At 44.8% G+C, this 14,274-nt stretch overlaps 1 protein-coding gene across 11 annotated transcripts in view; it reads right to left on the bottom strand.

Moving 5' to 3' along the window:
- FBXW8 (F-box and WD repeat domain containing 8) overlaps positions 1–14,274 on the bottom strand; it is a 114,342-nt gene that overhangs the window by 17,754 nt on the left and 82,314 nt on the right. For all 11 annotated transcript variants that reach the window (XR_004229191.1, XR_004229190.1, XR_004229186.1 and 8 more), the window contains exon 8: positions 758–885. Coding sequence is in view for 5 of the 11 variants with exons in the window: in XM_023204209.1 (XP_023059977.1) it covers positions 758–885 (128 nt within the window). In the remaining 6 variants the exon portion in view is untranslated. The remainder of the gene's footprint in view (positions 1–757; positions 886–14,274) is intronic.

Raw genomic sequence — 14,274 nt, 5'->3', positions numbered from 1 at the left:
CATGCTACCTCTCTTCGGGGCACTGGATCAGACACAGCAGATAACCGGCCAAAAAAAAAAAGGAAAGAAAAGGAAAAGAAAAAAACAAGGAGAGAGGAAGGGGGGAGAAACCTAAAATGTGGACTCAGAGGGTGTTTTCAAACACTTTAATCCTTTCGTGCTGATGGTTCCTGGGGTGCCCGGGGCTGGCACAGGCCCCTGTACCGGGAAAACCCGACTCCCTAAGCCAGTGCGTTAAAGAGAAGGCTGCTAATCAGCTAAATAGAAACTGGAATCTGTTCACAAGAAGTCTCTCTTTCCCTCCATCACCAGAGGGACACCACCGGGTTCTGAAATACACTCTTGACATCATTTGGCAGGAAACCCTATTTTGTTGAACATGATTCATCCCTTAGGTTATTGTTTTTAATATTAGAAAGTGAGCTTTTAAGTGCCAAACAAATTTTGCAGCAGAGGGACAAAAGATATTCCAAGTGGTCTCCCTGGACCTTCTACCAACTGCGTCCACCAAATGGCTTAAAAGAAAACCTTCCCGTGGTGCTTCAGAAATGAAGCAGAGACATAGCGACATCCAACTATTACCTAATACAGGACTTTGTTCTCCGAGTCTAGAGTGTTTATGGGATCAGGGCTGAACTCAGGTGGGCAGAGCTGTTGAATGAGAACCGGGCAGTGTGAGCAGCGCAGTGGGGGCTGGGTGGCCAGGCCTTGGCCGAAGTCGTGGGGCTGCAAGGCAATGCCCTTCCAACTCACGTACCTCCCGTCCATGTTGCCACTGACCATGAGGTTGGGAGGGCTGTCGCTGAGGTTGACACATGTGAAGTCACGGAGAACGTTACCCAGCTTCAAGAGGCGGCGTCCTGCTTCCAGGCTATATACCAGGATCTGAGAGAGGAAGAGAAATGTGTGGGCCCACAATTCCATACACCAGGCCAACATCAAACACTTTCATTTCATTTCACCATCGTGGAAGGCATGATCCTTACCACCCAGCTCCCGTGAAGATGTTCTGCCACTTAATTTCCTGATCTTTTTCAGGTTACTGATAGTATAGGGACATGGCTATTAGAGTGCCAAAAAGAAGTGCAAAGGAAGAGAGAAGGAAATCCCGCGAATTCCTCAGGCCAAGGTGCACACTCAGGCCACAAGGAAAACACGGGGAAATCAGGTATTCTAATTTCTTAACAAAGAGAAAGCTGTCTGGAAACTATGGGGCCACTGACTGCTTCTGATTTGGAATGAATGGGAAAGCTTGCAAGGCATCAGGAAGCTTGCAGATGAGCCAGCATGAGTTCTCATTTGAATTTACAACACAGGCGGGAAAAGAAGGAATAGTACAAGGACCAGGAAGATGAAGCTTGTATAGTTAGTTAGCCACTGGATGCTTCCTTCGGACTGAACTACAAACCAAAACACAAACTCACTTCCAAACACTTCTCTCTTCACTCTCTGCTTGCTGGTTTTAGGATGCTCTGTTTCATAGGGTATGAAAGTAATAAGAAGGTACCCCTGATTTCCAGACAATGCATTGTTATATTAGAACACCTCGTGTCTTCTCTCTAGCGGGGGGAAATTTATGTTTTTTGCTTTAAAAGTATTAATTCAATTCAACTTAATTCAAAGGACATTAAGTGCTTGCTATGTGTCAGTCACTGTTGTAGGTGCTGAGGACACAGTCCTTGCCCCAAATTCACATTCAGAAGGCTCCTCATTAACACACACACAAACACACCAAGTTCTGAGCATACTTTCTATCCTAGTGATCATGTTGATATTTCTAAATTAATGAACTCAAGTTTTTGGTTTTTTTGAGGGGATGGGGGGACAGGGTCTTGCTCTGTCATCCAGGCTGGAGTGCAGTGGCAACATCATAGCTCACAGTAGCCTCAAATTCCTAAGCTCAGGCAATTCTCCCACTCAGCCTCCCGAGTAGCTGGAGCTATGGGTGTGTGCCACCACGGCCTGCTGATATCTTTCTTTCTTTCTTTTTTTTACAATTTTTTTAAGTAGAGAAGGGGTCTCACTATGTTGCCCAGCTTGGTCTCAAACTTTTGAGCTCAAGCGATCCTCCTGCCTTGGCCTCCCAAAGTGCTGGGATTACAGGCATCAGCCACTGCACCGAGCCAAAGGTTTTTGGTCTTTTTTTGCTTTTGTTTTTGAGACTGAGTCTCACTCTATCGCCCAGGCTGGAATGCAGTGGCGCGATCTTGGCTCACTGCAACCTCTGCCTCCTGGGTTCAAGCGATTCTTTTGCCTCAGCCTCCTGAGTAGCTGGGATTATAGGCGCCCGCCACCACGCCTGGCTAATATTTGTATTTTTAGTAGAGACGGGGTTTCACCATGTTGGCCAGACTGGTCTCGATCTCCTGACCTCAAGTGATCCTCCCACCTCAGCCTCCCAAAATGTTGAGATTATAGGCATGAGCCACCACGCTTGGCCCCAGCCAAAGGTTTTAATAGTAATATTTTGTAGAAAGATTTATCCTTTCAGCACACACATGGAACCTATACATTTCTTCTTGTCAACCTATACATTTATCACTTACCAGGATACAGATTTTTACTTTACTATTGAGAAGTTAATAATAAATTAAATATTCTCTACCTTGAAAATAATCAATCCTGTCAACACACATTTCTAACAAGTGAATCTTTGAAAGTTTCTAATGGTCAAAACAACACTATAATATTAACTATTGCTAACAGCATCTGGAAGGAAAAAGGACAAATTCAAAATTTAAAATGCTCTCTTAATCCATAAAGACTACAGAGAACAATTGCAGTTGAAAAGAAAAATTTCTGATGCAGAAAATTTCAACAATTTAAAAATATCAAAAGTAAGATTATTCTTCCAAGTAAGTATACAGAAATAACCAAATCTCTTATCTTCAGGGAATAACCTAAAAATTATATAAAATCGGCACCTGGAGGGAGAAAATAAAAAGAGCAACCTCACATTCTATTATAAAAGTAGTATTCTGCATCTATTATCATTATAGAGTGTTCAAAAATTTGGACTCAATATTCTCTTGTTTTTAAAATACTTCAACTTCTGTAGCAGGAAGGTAAGGCCTTTAAGTCAGTAAAATGTTGATGGTAAACCTAAGAACTGAAATCTGACACTGAGTAGGTTCATGTGTCTTTATGTCTTCCAGTTGTTCTTTTTTGACAAGTGGATAAATTATTTCTTAGTGATATAGTGAGATGTAATCCCTTTCCAAAAAGACTCTCTGCAAATTCATCATAAAGACATCTAAGTTAGTCCAGAGTCCAGTATTTTCTAAAATGTTTAATAATTCAACGAATCAGAACTATCTGAAGAGTACCTTTACCATGACGTTTAGTTAAAGACCACAGAGATTAGAAAACACATTACCCATCTCAAAGGCAGTTCTTTCCATGTTACAAGTCCCTTAACGACCTTTACCATTTCTCCCTCCCTCCCACGTACTCTCTCTCTTTTAATAAGGTTGAGCAAATGGGACTTCATTTTATCTGATTGCCATAGACTAGTGAGATTAATTATTCATGCTCACACTCTCCCTCTTGTTAAGACCATGCATTAGACTAATTTTTCTCTTTATTGCCCTAGTTGGGTGAGTCTCAACCCATGGCCACTTGACTCATTCTCAGAGGTGTACAGATATGCTGGAAAAACCTACCCCAGCTCAAATCCCAGAGAAAATATTCTGCACTAATGTGGCTGCCAAAGATGATGTTGAGGATGGTTCCTTTTAAGTACCAGGTGTATATTAGAGAAGAACTTGAACAGTGTTTACAGAGCAAATGTTTGCAGGCATTAGATGTTTCTGTAAGAATTAGCTAAAACAGCTAAACCATGTTGAGGCTGGTTGTGTGCTTTACAATGGTAACTATAGGAAATGCATGACACAGAGAAGTTTTCCTCCTCTTTGGCTTCCAGGGAGACCTAGAAGGCAATGGGGGAAAAGCAAGCACTATCTTTAAAAATAACTTTAGCAGAAAGTTCTCTATTCATCTGTTTTTTTAAATTAGAGATCTTAAAGTATTTCCGATTTAATCCTAGTCTTAGAATCTTAACTTGCAATTTTGTCAATGATTCTGATGTATCTGAAATCTATTTCTAAAAATCTTTTTCTGATTTCAAATATGATACATCTTACAACAAATTCTAACATAACAGAATTCTGTAAGGAAAGTGGTAGCCCTCTGTATATTCATGTCTCAGAAATCACCACTTTTAACAGTTAGATATATGTACTTCTAGACTTTTCTTCTGCACATCTGTCTCTGTGTGTATACACATTTTTTTCCTAAATGGGATTATTTCACAACTCCTTTTCCCTACGTGTCAATACCTATAGATAGATCTTGTACTTTTTAATGGTTGTGTAGAATTTCTCTGTGGATACACAATTCCATATGGATTGTTTCTAATTTTTAGATAAAATAAATAATGCTGTAATTCATTCAAGAGCCGGCCAACAGATATTTATCAATCATCTTCTAGGCAATGGAATGAACGTGCAGGGACGCTGGATGACGTGCAGAAGTCCCAGCCTGCTGCCAGCTGCCAGCCCGCCTCTTCCCCAGCTGGGGCCTGACCGCCAGCTGTCCTGCTCCTCCATAGATGGGGCCTGCCTCTCTGAGGAGACTCACCGACCATCTTCTAGCCATGTCCTGGCAGCTGGTGTCTTAAGCAGCAGAGGTAGTGGTCCAGAGTCAGGAAGGAGACACCAGCCAGAGGCCCAACAACTGGGAGGCATCAGCCACCGCCGTGGGCAGGCGGGCCCCGTAGCATCCAGGTGTGGCCTGGATTGGCTTTCCAGGTAAACTGTGAAGGAAAGAGCTGAGAGATGGTTCTTGTCCCTGTGGGGGGGGGGGGGTGAGTTCAAGGCAGACCAGCTTCTTCCTTCACCCAGTAAAAAATGGATTAACACTGCAAGCTTTTCCTAAATTGGGGGCTATCACCCTCATAATTAATCATGAACCACTTGCATAATGAAATCACTGTGAAGAGATTTCAGAGCCTTACCCTCCCAGAATTTCGGTCCTATACTGATGAATGAGGAAAGGAGCTCTGTGTTTTAATTTTATCGAAATACTGAGTCTTCATACTCAAATACCTGCTACAGGCATTAAACCAACAACCACCACCCCAGCAGCTGGCTCAGCTCCCCAGAAGCCCAGCACTGTCTGTCCAGAGAGCTCAGGAGGAGTCGGAAGGCCTCCTTACAAGACGACAGCATTTTAAAAGCTTTTTCTTTCTTTTTTTTTTTTTGAGACGGAGTCTCGCTCGCCCTGTTGCCCAGGCAGGAGTGCAGTGGCGCGATCTGGGCTCACTGCAAGCTCCACCTCCTGGGTTCATGCCATTCTCCTGCCTCAGCCTCCCAGTGGCTGGGATTACAGGCGCTTGCCACCACGCCCGGCTAATTTTTTGTATTTTTAGTAGAGACAGGGTTTCACCGTATTAGCCAAGATGGTCTCCATCTCCTGACCTCGTGATCCGCCCACCTCGGCCTCCCAAAGTGCTGGAATTACAGGTGTGAGCCACCGCGCCCGGCCAAGCTTTTTCAATTGAAGATGATTTGTTGGCCGCCATTTAAAAAAGGGAAGTGGCAAAGAGAGTCAAAGTTTAGGAGGTGCTGTGCTGGGCTGAGCAGAGTCTAAGAGAAGAGGCAAGAGACGAAGATGCGACTACACTTCCTGGAGATGACACCATCTACCCACTTTCTTTTCTGATCCCTAGTAACCTGTCTCCATCACTACCTCACATATGTGGCTCTTCTGAACAGGGAAGTCGTGATCAAAAGCCAGATGCTGGGCAGTAAGGCAGTTAAACCACCTGCTCTCTCCTTTTCTGTCCACTCCAGCTGCCTTTGTGCTCGCTTCTCCGTGATGTCCTCGGCACACAGTGCCCGTTCCCCTGGTCAGTGCTGAGAGTCCTTGCTGTCTGCACGTGTCACATGGTGTTTTGACAAGGCCACCCCGACCTGTGTCTTATCTTCTTCCGGCTCTTCCCTAGATCTGTGGTTCTCAGATACTGGAGGGGAGGAGGCGGTGACGCCAGCAGGTCAGGGGAGGCTCTGCAGCACTATTACCAAGCACTACACCGCATCACACCAAACACTGTAACACTCTCCTAGGCTTCAACCCTAAGGTTCCTGGGGGCAGAGATATCCTATCATTCATTCATTCATGTGGCAATTATTAAAGGGCAGCACATGCCAGGTACAGTGTCAGTTACACATTCCCGCATCTCACTAAGTGCCTGTGTTTGTGTTTGGAGGCTCACTGACTGGTACACAATGCCAGGCAAATCCAGAGCTTCCCATAGCCTCAGACCCCAAAGATATTCAGATGTTGCTTTTAGTGCGTAACATCTTCCTCCACTCCTGGATCTTGCTGCTGGTATGTAAAAGGAACTGCTCCATCCTACCCAAAATAAAAGATGGTTCCACAGAGATCTCTTCATACTATCCAGATGCCAGAGTGCCCCAACTGCATCCAGTCCGACAGTCCCACCTCTGACAACATGGCAGACAAGAACGTCTGGAAAACCCTGCCATTTACAGTGACCATGCTGGGTAAGACTCGGCCTAACATCAAACAGTCCTTCAGACATTCTGTTTAATAAGCAATCAGAGAAATCCACAGGCGCCCAAAATGAAGAGAACACGAAACCCAGGAAGGTAAGAGAGCATTCAAGCCAGGGGCTAGTTTGCGCTCCCCCTCCAGTGTCAGGAGCCTGGAGAGCTGGGGAAACAGGAGACCAAGTGTCTGCCCAGCATGAAGTAGAACCTACAGTCGGGTCCCTGCAGGGCTACACACATTCAGTAAAAAGCGAGCGAGGGGGAAATATCTATTGGTGCAGAGAGCTTACCCAGAAACTTCTCTGCCTCAGTTTCAGTTCAGGGTGGAAAACAGTCTGCAGTCACATGTCTGCCCCTACACAAGTTCTGGGTTTGAGTTTACACCACCTGCAAGGCTAAAAGAACCCAAGCCTAATAAAGTATCTTCGGGTTGGTAACATACCTCCTGGTACCTCGGCAGAATCTTCTCAGGAGGGAAACAATCTCAACTCAGGCCCCTTTAAGAAACCTACAAATCAAGATCAACTCAGTATTAGCTCACAATTAAAAAACAAATCCAAATACAGCAAGAAATGATTTATCATACGTGAGACAGAAAAACAAGGAGAATTAGACTTCCAGGCAAGATCAAATAAAGAATACAAAATAAGCATGCTGAAAATGTTGACAGATTAAAGCGGGAGAGGATAAAAAGTAGGAAATTGGATTAAGCAGATTTGAAAAATAAAGCAGAGAATTTCTAGAAATTAAAAAGTCAATGGATTAGATAAGCAAGAAATAAGAAGTCCGAGAGAGAAACTGTGGACTGGAATACAGAGTTGAGGAATTATGCGGAATGCAACATAGAGAGAGAGATGGGAAATCTGAATGGGCAGTGAGCAGCACGAAGGAGGGGAGAAGCTGCCTTCATGCACACCTCCCCTGAGCATCGCAATACATTTCCAATAAGATAAGGACCAAGAATTCTCTGCAACTAAAAGGAGGGACACACAAGAAATCCCAGACAGGATAAAAATAAATCCACACAAAGAGACATTGGCATGAAACTACAGAAAATTAAAGACAAGGAGAAGATCTTAAAAGCAGTCAAAAGGAGAGAAAGTCCTAAAAGAGAATGACAGACTGACAGCCAACTCAGTAGTGTCAGTGGAAGGCAAACCAGTCACATCCTCAAAGGCTGGGTGAAAATAACTGTCGAGCTAGAACTGTAAAAGACCAGCAAAACTACCTTTCAAGGATAAGGATGTAATGAGAAGATGCTGTAAGAAAGACACAGAAAACACTTGTGACCAAGTCCTTACGAAAGAAACTTCTAAAGAATGCACTTTTAGGAGACAGAAAATCATTCCAGAAAGAGGATCTGAGTCAACAAAGATTCAAGTAATGGGCATAAAAGAATGCAGATGCTGTCTGCAAAAACAACAGTGCTGATTTGGGGGTTAAATACACAGAATAATCTGTATCTAGTCTTTATTCCAACCAGTCAAATGCCATGAATCAGGAAAAAGTACCATAACCATCAAGATGCCAGATGCGCAGGGTGCGCCCCCCACCCCTGTGTGCAAGGAACAGAAGCTCCTTTGGATACCTGTGCAGTGTTTGGCACATAGGAGGGGTTCAGTATACACTTGATGAAAGAATGAGCAGATGAATACACACTGCACATGTCTGCGTGTATCTACCTCTTACAGGCGACTGCTATGCTGGCCTTACAGTAAAGACAGGCTTCACAAATAGAAATGAACACACAAAGTCTATTTGCTGTCCGCCAACTGCAATGTATATAGCTGTTTGCTAAGTGCCAGGTACACTTTTATTCAGTACAGATCTTCTTGTACAAGACTAGTGATGCTCCTTTTTAAAAACCAAAAGATACAAAAGAAAAAGTCCTATACATCTTCATGGTAGAATTTACTCACGTAAACGACCCACGTTGCTATTCTGACCCAACGAAAGTAAGATCCACGGAAATGTGGAATTGAACTACAAAAATGCAAGGTGTGCATATCAATGTTCATGCACAAGGCTAGATGAACAGTCTCTATAAATTCACAGATGAGCTAAGACCTTAAAAAAACAGGGATGAGAAAGACAACTGGGGAGAGAGAGGGAGCCAGTGAGAAAAGAGTAAATCATACACAAAACAGCCAATAAAAAAAATAAAAAAGCAGTTAATATACATGAATAATGGATGTCTGATTTAAAAGCAGTTTACTCCGATATGATGTAATTTTTGACAATCAGCCAGAGAGACTATTTTGTAAGTCCTTGCCAGAGATAAGTCATAGCGTGAAGCTTGGTAACACGGCCGTATCTGTGAACATGTGGAAAATGACTTTCACCACCATCCCAAAGGTGACTTTCTGTTGGCAAACAGAAACTTGCCTTTCAGGTGCACTTTGCAGCAGCAACCAACAAGATGCTAATCTTGAAGAAATAGATCCCTGACACTTCTGACGTTCCCTGCAACGTGGCACCCCTTAACAGTCTCCATGACATGCTTCTGGCACCGTCCATGCTCAAATTCAGCACAAAGGGAGAAGCAGCCTGAGCCGCTTTCATGTTTAAGTTTTAATTGGAGTGACAAGCCCACGAGGCCAAGATATTTCAGGGATGGGACGGTGTTGCTGAGCGTCGCCAGGCACTGGGTAGGCAAGGCCTGTGTGCGCTCCCCACCACCACGTGCCAATGCACCTGCAACCCCCGCTGTTCCAGGACTGGACTCTTCCCGGGGAGGCAGTGCCAACTGCTGCGGGCTGTGCCAAACGTGGGGGCTTTGTGATGTGGGCAGATGTCTACAAAGGACCGGAGCGAGGCCAAACCAACACCTATTGTGACCTAAGCCTGAAAGGAACCCACAGAGCAAGAGTACACTCGGGTACACATCCAGGCAAAAACCATCCAAACCAGCCAATCTCTCTCAGCACGTCTGTAGGTGCTGGGAATAATAAAGGAAGGCCAGGTCTACTTTGTGGAGTGAGCAGAATACGGCTCTCTTGTTGCTTTGGGATCATTTTCATCTCAGTGCTGGTGTAAGGGTAAGAAGTGTGATTGGGAATACCTGGTTAATGCTCACACAACATGAACAGGGAATATTCATGTCAGAGCAGTGAGTCCAGTGAAGAGATGATAACCATCGTGCAAAAATACGACTGAGAGCTAAAAATCCTCACACCCTCCTTCATTTTCCCAACAGGCCTCATCCCCACAGAGAGCACGGGCAGCATTAAAATGCCATGAACACCGACCACATGGAAAGAATCACCAAGAGAAAGTTATTATATCTATCTTACAGAGTGAAAACTGAGGCTGCAAACTATGAAGTGAACTCTTTAAAATTAAAGGCAACCTGCATACTATTTTGAAAATGAAAAGGTTACCATGACATGCTTATAATGTACAAGTATCTGTATACCAACAGGACTTAGTGAACACTGTACATGAAATTCAGTATATTACACTAGCTTGGTTATCGATTTTGACTAGCCTGGCAACTTCTAGTTTGGCCCCAAGTTAGACTGGACAAAAGCTTCTAGAAGAAGGCAGGCAGGCAGCTAAAATCAGATCACGGAAACAAATAGCCCCAGGGGGAGACTGGGAAGCCACAGTGAATAATCAGGGCCTTTCGCGGAGGGCAGCAGGTCCACCCAGGGGCTCCTCCCAGCCAGCTAAGGCATAACTGCCTCTACTCACTCTACACGGTGCATGAGGTAGTGGCAGAGACATGTGTTTAGCAGCATTCTGCACATAAACCAACACTACACATATGAGCTCTTAATAATACCCAGGACATGCCTTTCACACAAATCCCTTCAGAACATCCTTCCATTTGAAACTCACAACCACCAAGAGGGAGAGAAGACAAATACTACTGCCTACATTTTGTGCATCAAGAAACTGAAGCTTAAATAATTTTGAGTAGCTGGCCCCGAATTACATGGGCAACAAAAGGAGCTGAGGTGGCACTAGGTAGAGCCCAGCTCATGTCATTCCTACACCACTTTGCGACCATATCACAATGTCTTTCCTGTCCTGCCAAAATAATTAATAACAGCTGATGTTTATAATATTCTCTTACATGCAAAACACTGCTATGATGTGTTATCTCACCTGACCCCCACAATGCTGTAAGGTAGGTACCATGATTTTACTCCCTTTACACAGGAGAATATGGGGCCCCAGAGAGCTCAAACCTCTTGCCCAATTAGGAAGTTTTGGCACGAGGATTCAAACCCGGGTGGGTGGGCTCAAAGCTCATGCTCTTTAAACCTCTACCCCAGGGTACTCAAAGTATGGTCCCAGGATTAGCAGCCTCCGCTGCCCTGGGCACTTGTTAGACATGTAAATTCTCAGGCCCTACCCTGGACCCACTGAGTCAGAAGCTCTGGGGGTGGGGCCAGTGATCAGTGGTTTTATCAGGTCTCTTGTAGATTCTGATGCATGCTGGCATGTGAGAACCCCTGTGCTCTACCTATACTGCCTTTCAGGCTAACGAAGACCTTCAGCCATGACAGTGGTATTATCCAGCTATCAATTCTTACTTCCTGCTTCCAAATTGCTGCCAGTCTGGGGAAGCAATAGTGCTGGGCGGTGCTGATATGAAAATATGAGATGCAGATCCCGTGTTCTGTACAAGCTCAGGGCCAGAGCTCTGATGCTCAAAGAGAGGCAGATAGTTGGTAAGGCTGCTTCTGGTAAGTAGGACTCTTTTTCAAAAGGACACGGCGGGACAGGAGAGGAAGAGGGGATGCTAGTGCCAGTCCCCGGTCAGGAATCAATGTGGCACATTCAGGATGGTGCTAGCCTGGCCGGAGGTCTGGCTGGAGCAAGGGGCTCATTCTGGAAGCACAGGACTAGACAGCTGGGAGCTAAGATGGGGCCCGACTCCCCACAGTCCAGAAGGCCAGGCTGAAGATGGGCACCGGGGCCTTACCCATACTCCTCGCCATGCAGCCAGTGCTCTGAGAAAACCTGAAGTGGACTGTGAGGAGGGGCACTGACAGGTGGACAGGTGCCACAAGAGTATAAAGGTGGGGAAAGGGCAGGCGCAAGCCAGGAAGGGGAAATGCGCTCGGGGAGGCATTATTTTCATGTCATTTTCAACATACTTTTAAAACTTACTATGATCTTGAGATCACAGTTAAGAGTTCACAACCCAAGGAAACAGCACAGTGCAAACAAGCTACCTATGCCAGATGGCCTAACCCTGCAAAGACCCAAAGAAATCCGGATGAGGAATTCAGTTTGGGGCCAGTTGGTCATCCCACATCCCTGGCACAGTTCTGAGCAGAGGCAAGCTGAGGCTGGAAGCCAGGTCCGGCAGAGCAGCTCCCTGGACACAGCCTGCTTCCTCATTTGAATGCACCTTCAGCCTCATGGCTCCTCCCGAGTCCCTTAGTTTGGGATGCGACCGCTCAGATGTGGGCTGAGCAGGAGTTTTCCTTTGCTCTCTACAAAGGGGATTTACCCTGTCAATTAATAACACACTGAGGGAATGCTTTAAAGAGTAACTTTGCGTCCATTAGAAGGATTCATCTGCAACTCAATAATTGATAAGTTAATTACAAACCCCCTTTCTAACACAGTGCCTTATAGAAGACTGAAGTGCGGAGGAAATTAATAAATCATAGTCATCTATGTGCTGAATAAAAAGTTAAAGTTCTCTTCTTGGTAATATTTTGTGAGTCTAAACTACGATGTGTATTTTGAAAACAGTAAAAGGTTTTAAATACTCAGAAATTCAGCTCACATAGGCCATTTGCTGAGTGCCCTCTTGCTCCTACTCTGACCCAAACCAACATCAGTCTCAACTGTCTGGACACGCAGGGGAAGCACACAGCTCTTCTGTAGCACTAGTGTTTTCACCTCTGGAACAAAGGCAAACATTTCCAACAGGGCTCCCTTAGCTCCCCATGAACTGCAGAATGAGCTGATTTTTAACACTAACAATGCCTGGGCAGTATTTACTCCCAGGCTCATCTGGCACAAACAAACCAAAGCCATACCCATCTGTGAAGGTGAAATAAACGGAGTTAGCGCTGAGTTCATTCTCTTCTATGGTGTAGGATGGTAAACCAGGAAGTAAATTCCACGTCAATCACCAGGGAAGAAAAATCAGGCTCTAAATAACATTCTAAGCTTAATTTGAAAGCCAAAAGAGAAGAAAGGCAATGAACATCATATTCTTCAATCTAAATGGTTCTGTAAACTTGCTCAGTCTCAAGAAGACTGAATAATTCCTTCAAAAATTAGAAAATGGTAGATGTTATTGGCATACAGGAACTAGGCAAGTGTGAATAAAGACAAAAGACATTTAAGACTTGGTGCCAGCCCTCTCCAATAAGGCTTCACATCTTGAAGGGTTTCATATGAAGTGACAGCATTCACATTAGCTTATTGCATTAGTTCTGCACGGAAGCTAAATTGACCTGTCTCATTCTACTATAAATGCATTCTTTTAAAACAGTTCTTGGGGGCTGGGCACAGTAGCTCACATCTGTAATCCCAGCACTTTGGGAGGTCAAGGAGGGCAAATCACCTGAGGTCGAGTTAGAGACCAGCCTGGCCAACATGTAGTGAAACCCTGTCTCTACTAAAAAATATAAAAATTAGCTGGGCATGTGGCACACACCTGTAGTCCCAGCTACTAGGGAAGCTGAGGCAGGAGAATTGCTTGAACCTGGGAGGTGGAGGTTGTAGTGAGCCGAGATGGCGCCACTGCACTCTGGCCTGGGTGACAGAACGAGACTCCATCTCTCAAAACAACAACAACAACAACAAATTTCTTGGGAAAGTGAATCCTGTGAAGAAGCATGGGCCGCTATCCCTACAGGTATGGCTTCAGCAGGGCTCCTGCAGCAGCCCAGGGCTGCTGGGGCTCCTGCAGGCCTGAATATACCTGGCACTGCTTCCAGCCAGTGGGACCGCCTTCCACAGGCCCTGCTGCCTCTGCCTGGACTGCTCTCTCCCAGGCTTTGCCTGATGAACTCCAGCCTGACCCCAAAGCTGCTGGGGATGGCTGGTGAAGGAGGAACCTAACAAGTGCTGAGCACCAGCCACATACAAAGCACATTACCTCTTTCTCAGGTATTAGCTCCAGTATCCACATGGGGACACCAAGGCAAGTCACTTGCCTGAGGCTTACCTGACTGCAGAACCCTTGCTCAGTCTCAGTGGTGATGCAACTGCTACCCTGACAGTAGCTGAAAGGAACTTTCCCCTATATTTACATTCTATAACTTTATCACTCCCTTCCAGGATCCCTAGAGATCCTAAAGATCATAGCTTCTGTAATAAGCAATATTCCAAAAGACACTTTTCACAGAAAAACCCATCAGTTGTACAGAGTATCGGAGATAGTCCAGTCCTCAAAGGCCTCTAAGCCAGAGGTTTCTTGCTGTGTCTTGAGAAACTCTAGGGCTCTGTGGAGGTGCTTCAGTGTTTTCACAAATGAGAAGAATTGTATTTATTATTTATGATTAACCACATACTACAATTATATCAACTATGGATACCATTTTAATATTAAACAGTACAAAATGCATTTGAATGTTCATTCCTCATTTATTTATCTATATGTTTTTCTGTCAGTCTGGAATTCACCAAGTTCATCATCAAGGTCTTCTTTATGACCTCGTGTGCATCTCAACATGTCTCCTTTACATCGCCAAGTCGCTGTTAAGGACCACAAGGCTATAATCCC

Source organism: Piliocolobus tephrosceles, chromosome 10 (genome assembly GCF_002776525.5).
Source record: "Piliocolobus tephrosceles isolate RC106 chromosome 10, ASM277652v3, whole genome shotgun sequence".
In the NCBI taxonomy this organism is placed as follows: Eukaryota; Metazoa; Chordata; class Mammalia; order Primates; family Cercopithecidae; genus Piliocolobus; species Piliocolobus tephrosceles.
This window is presented reverse-complemented; position numbering and strand designations above follow the sequence as displayed.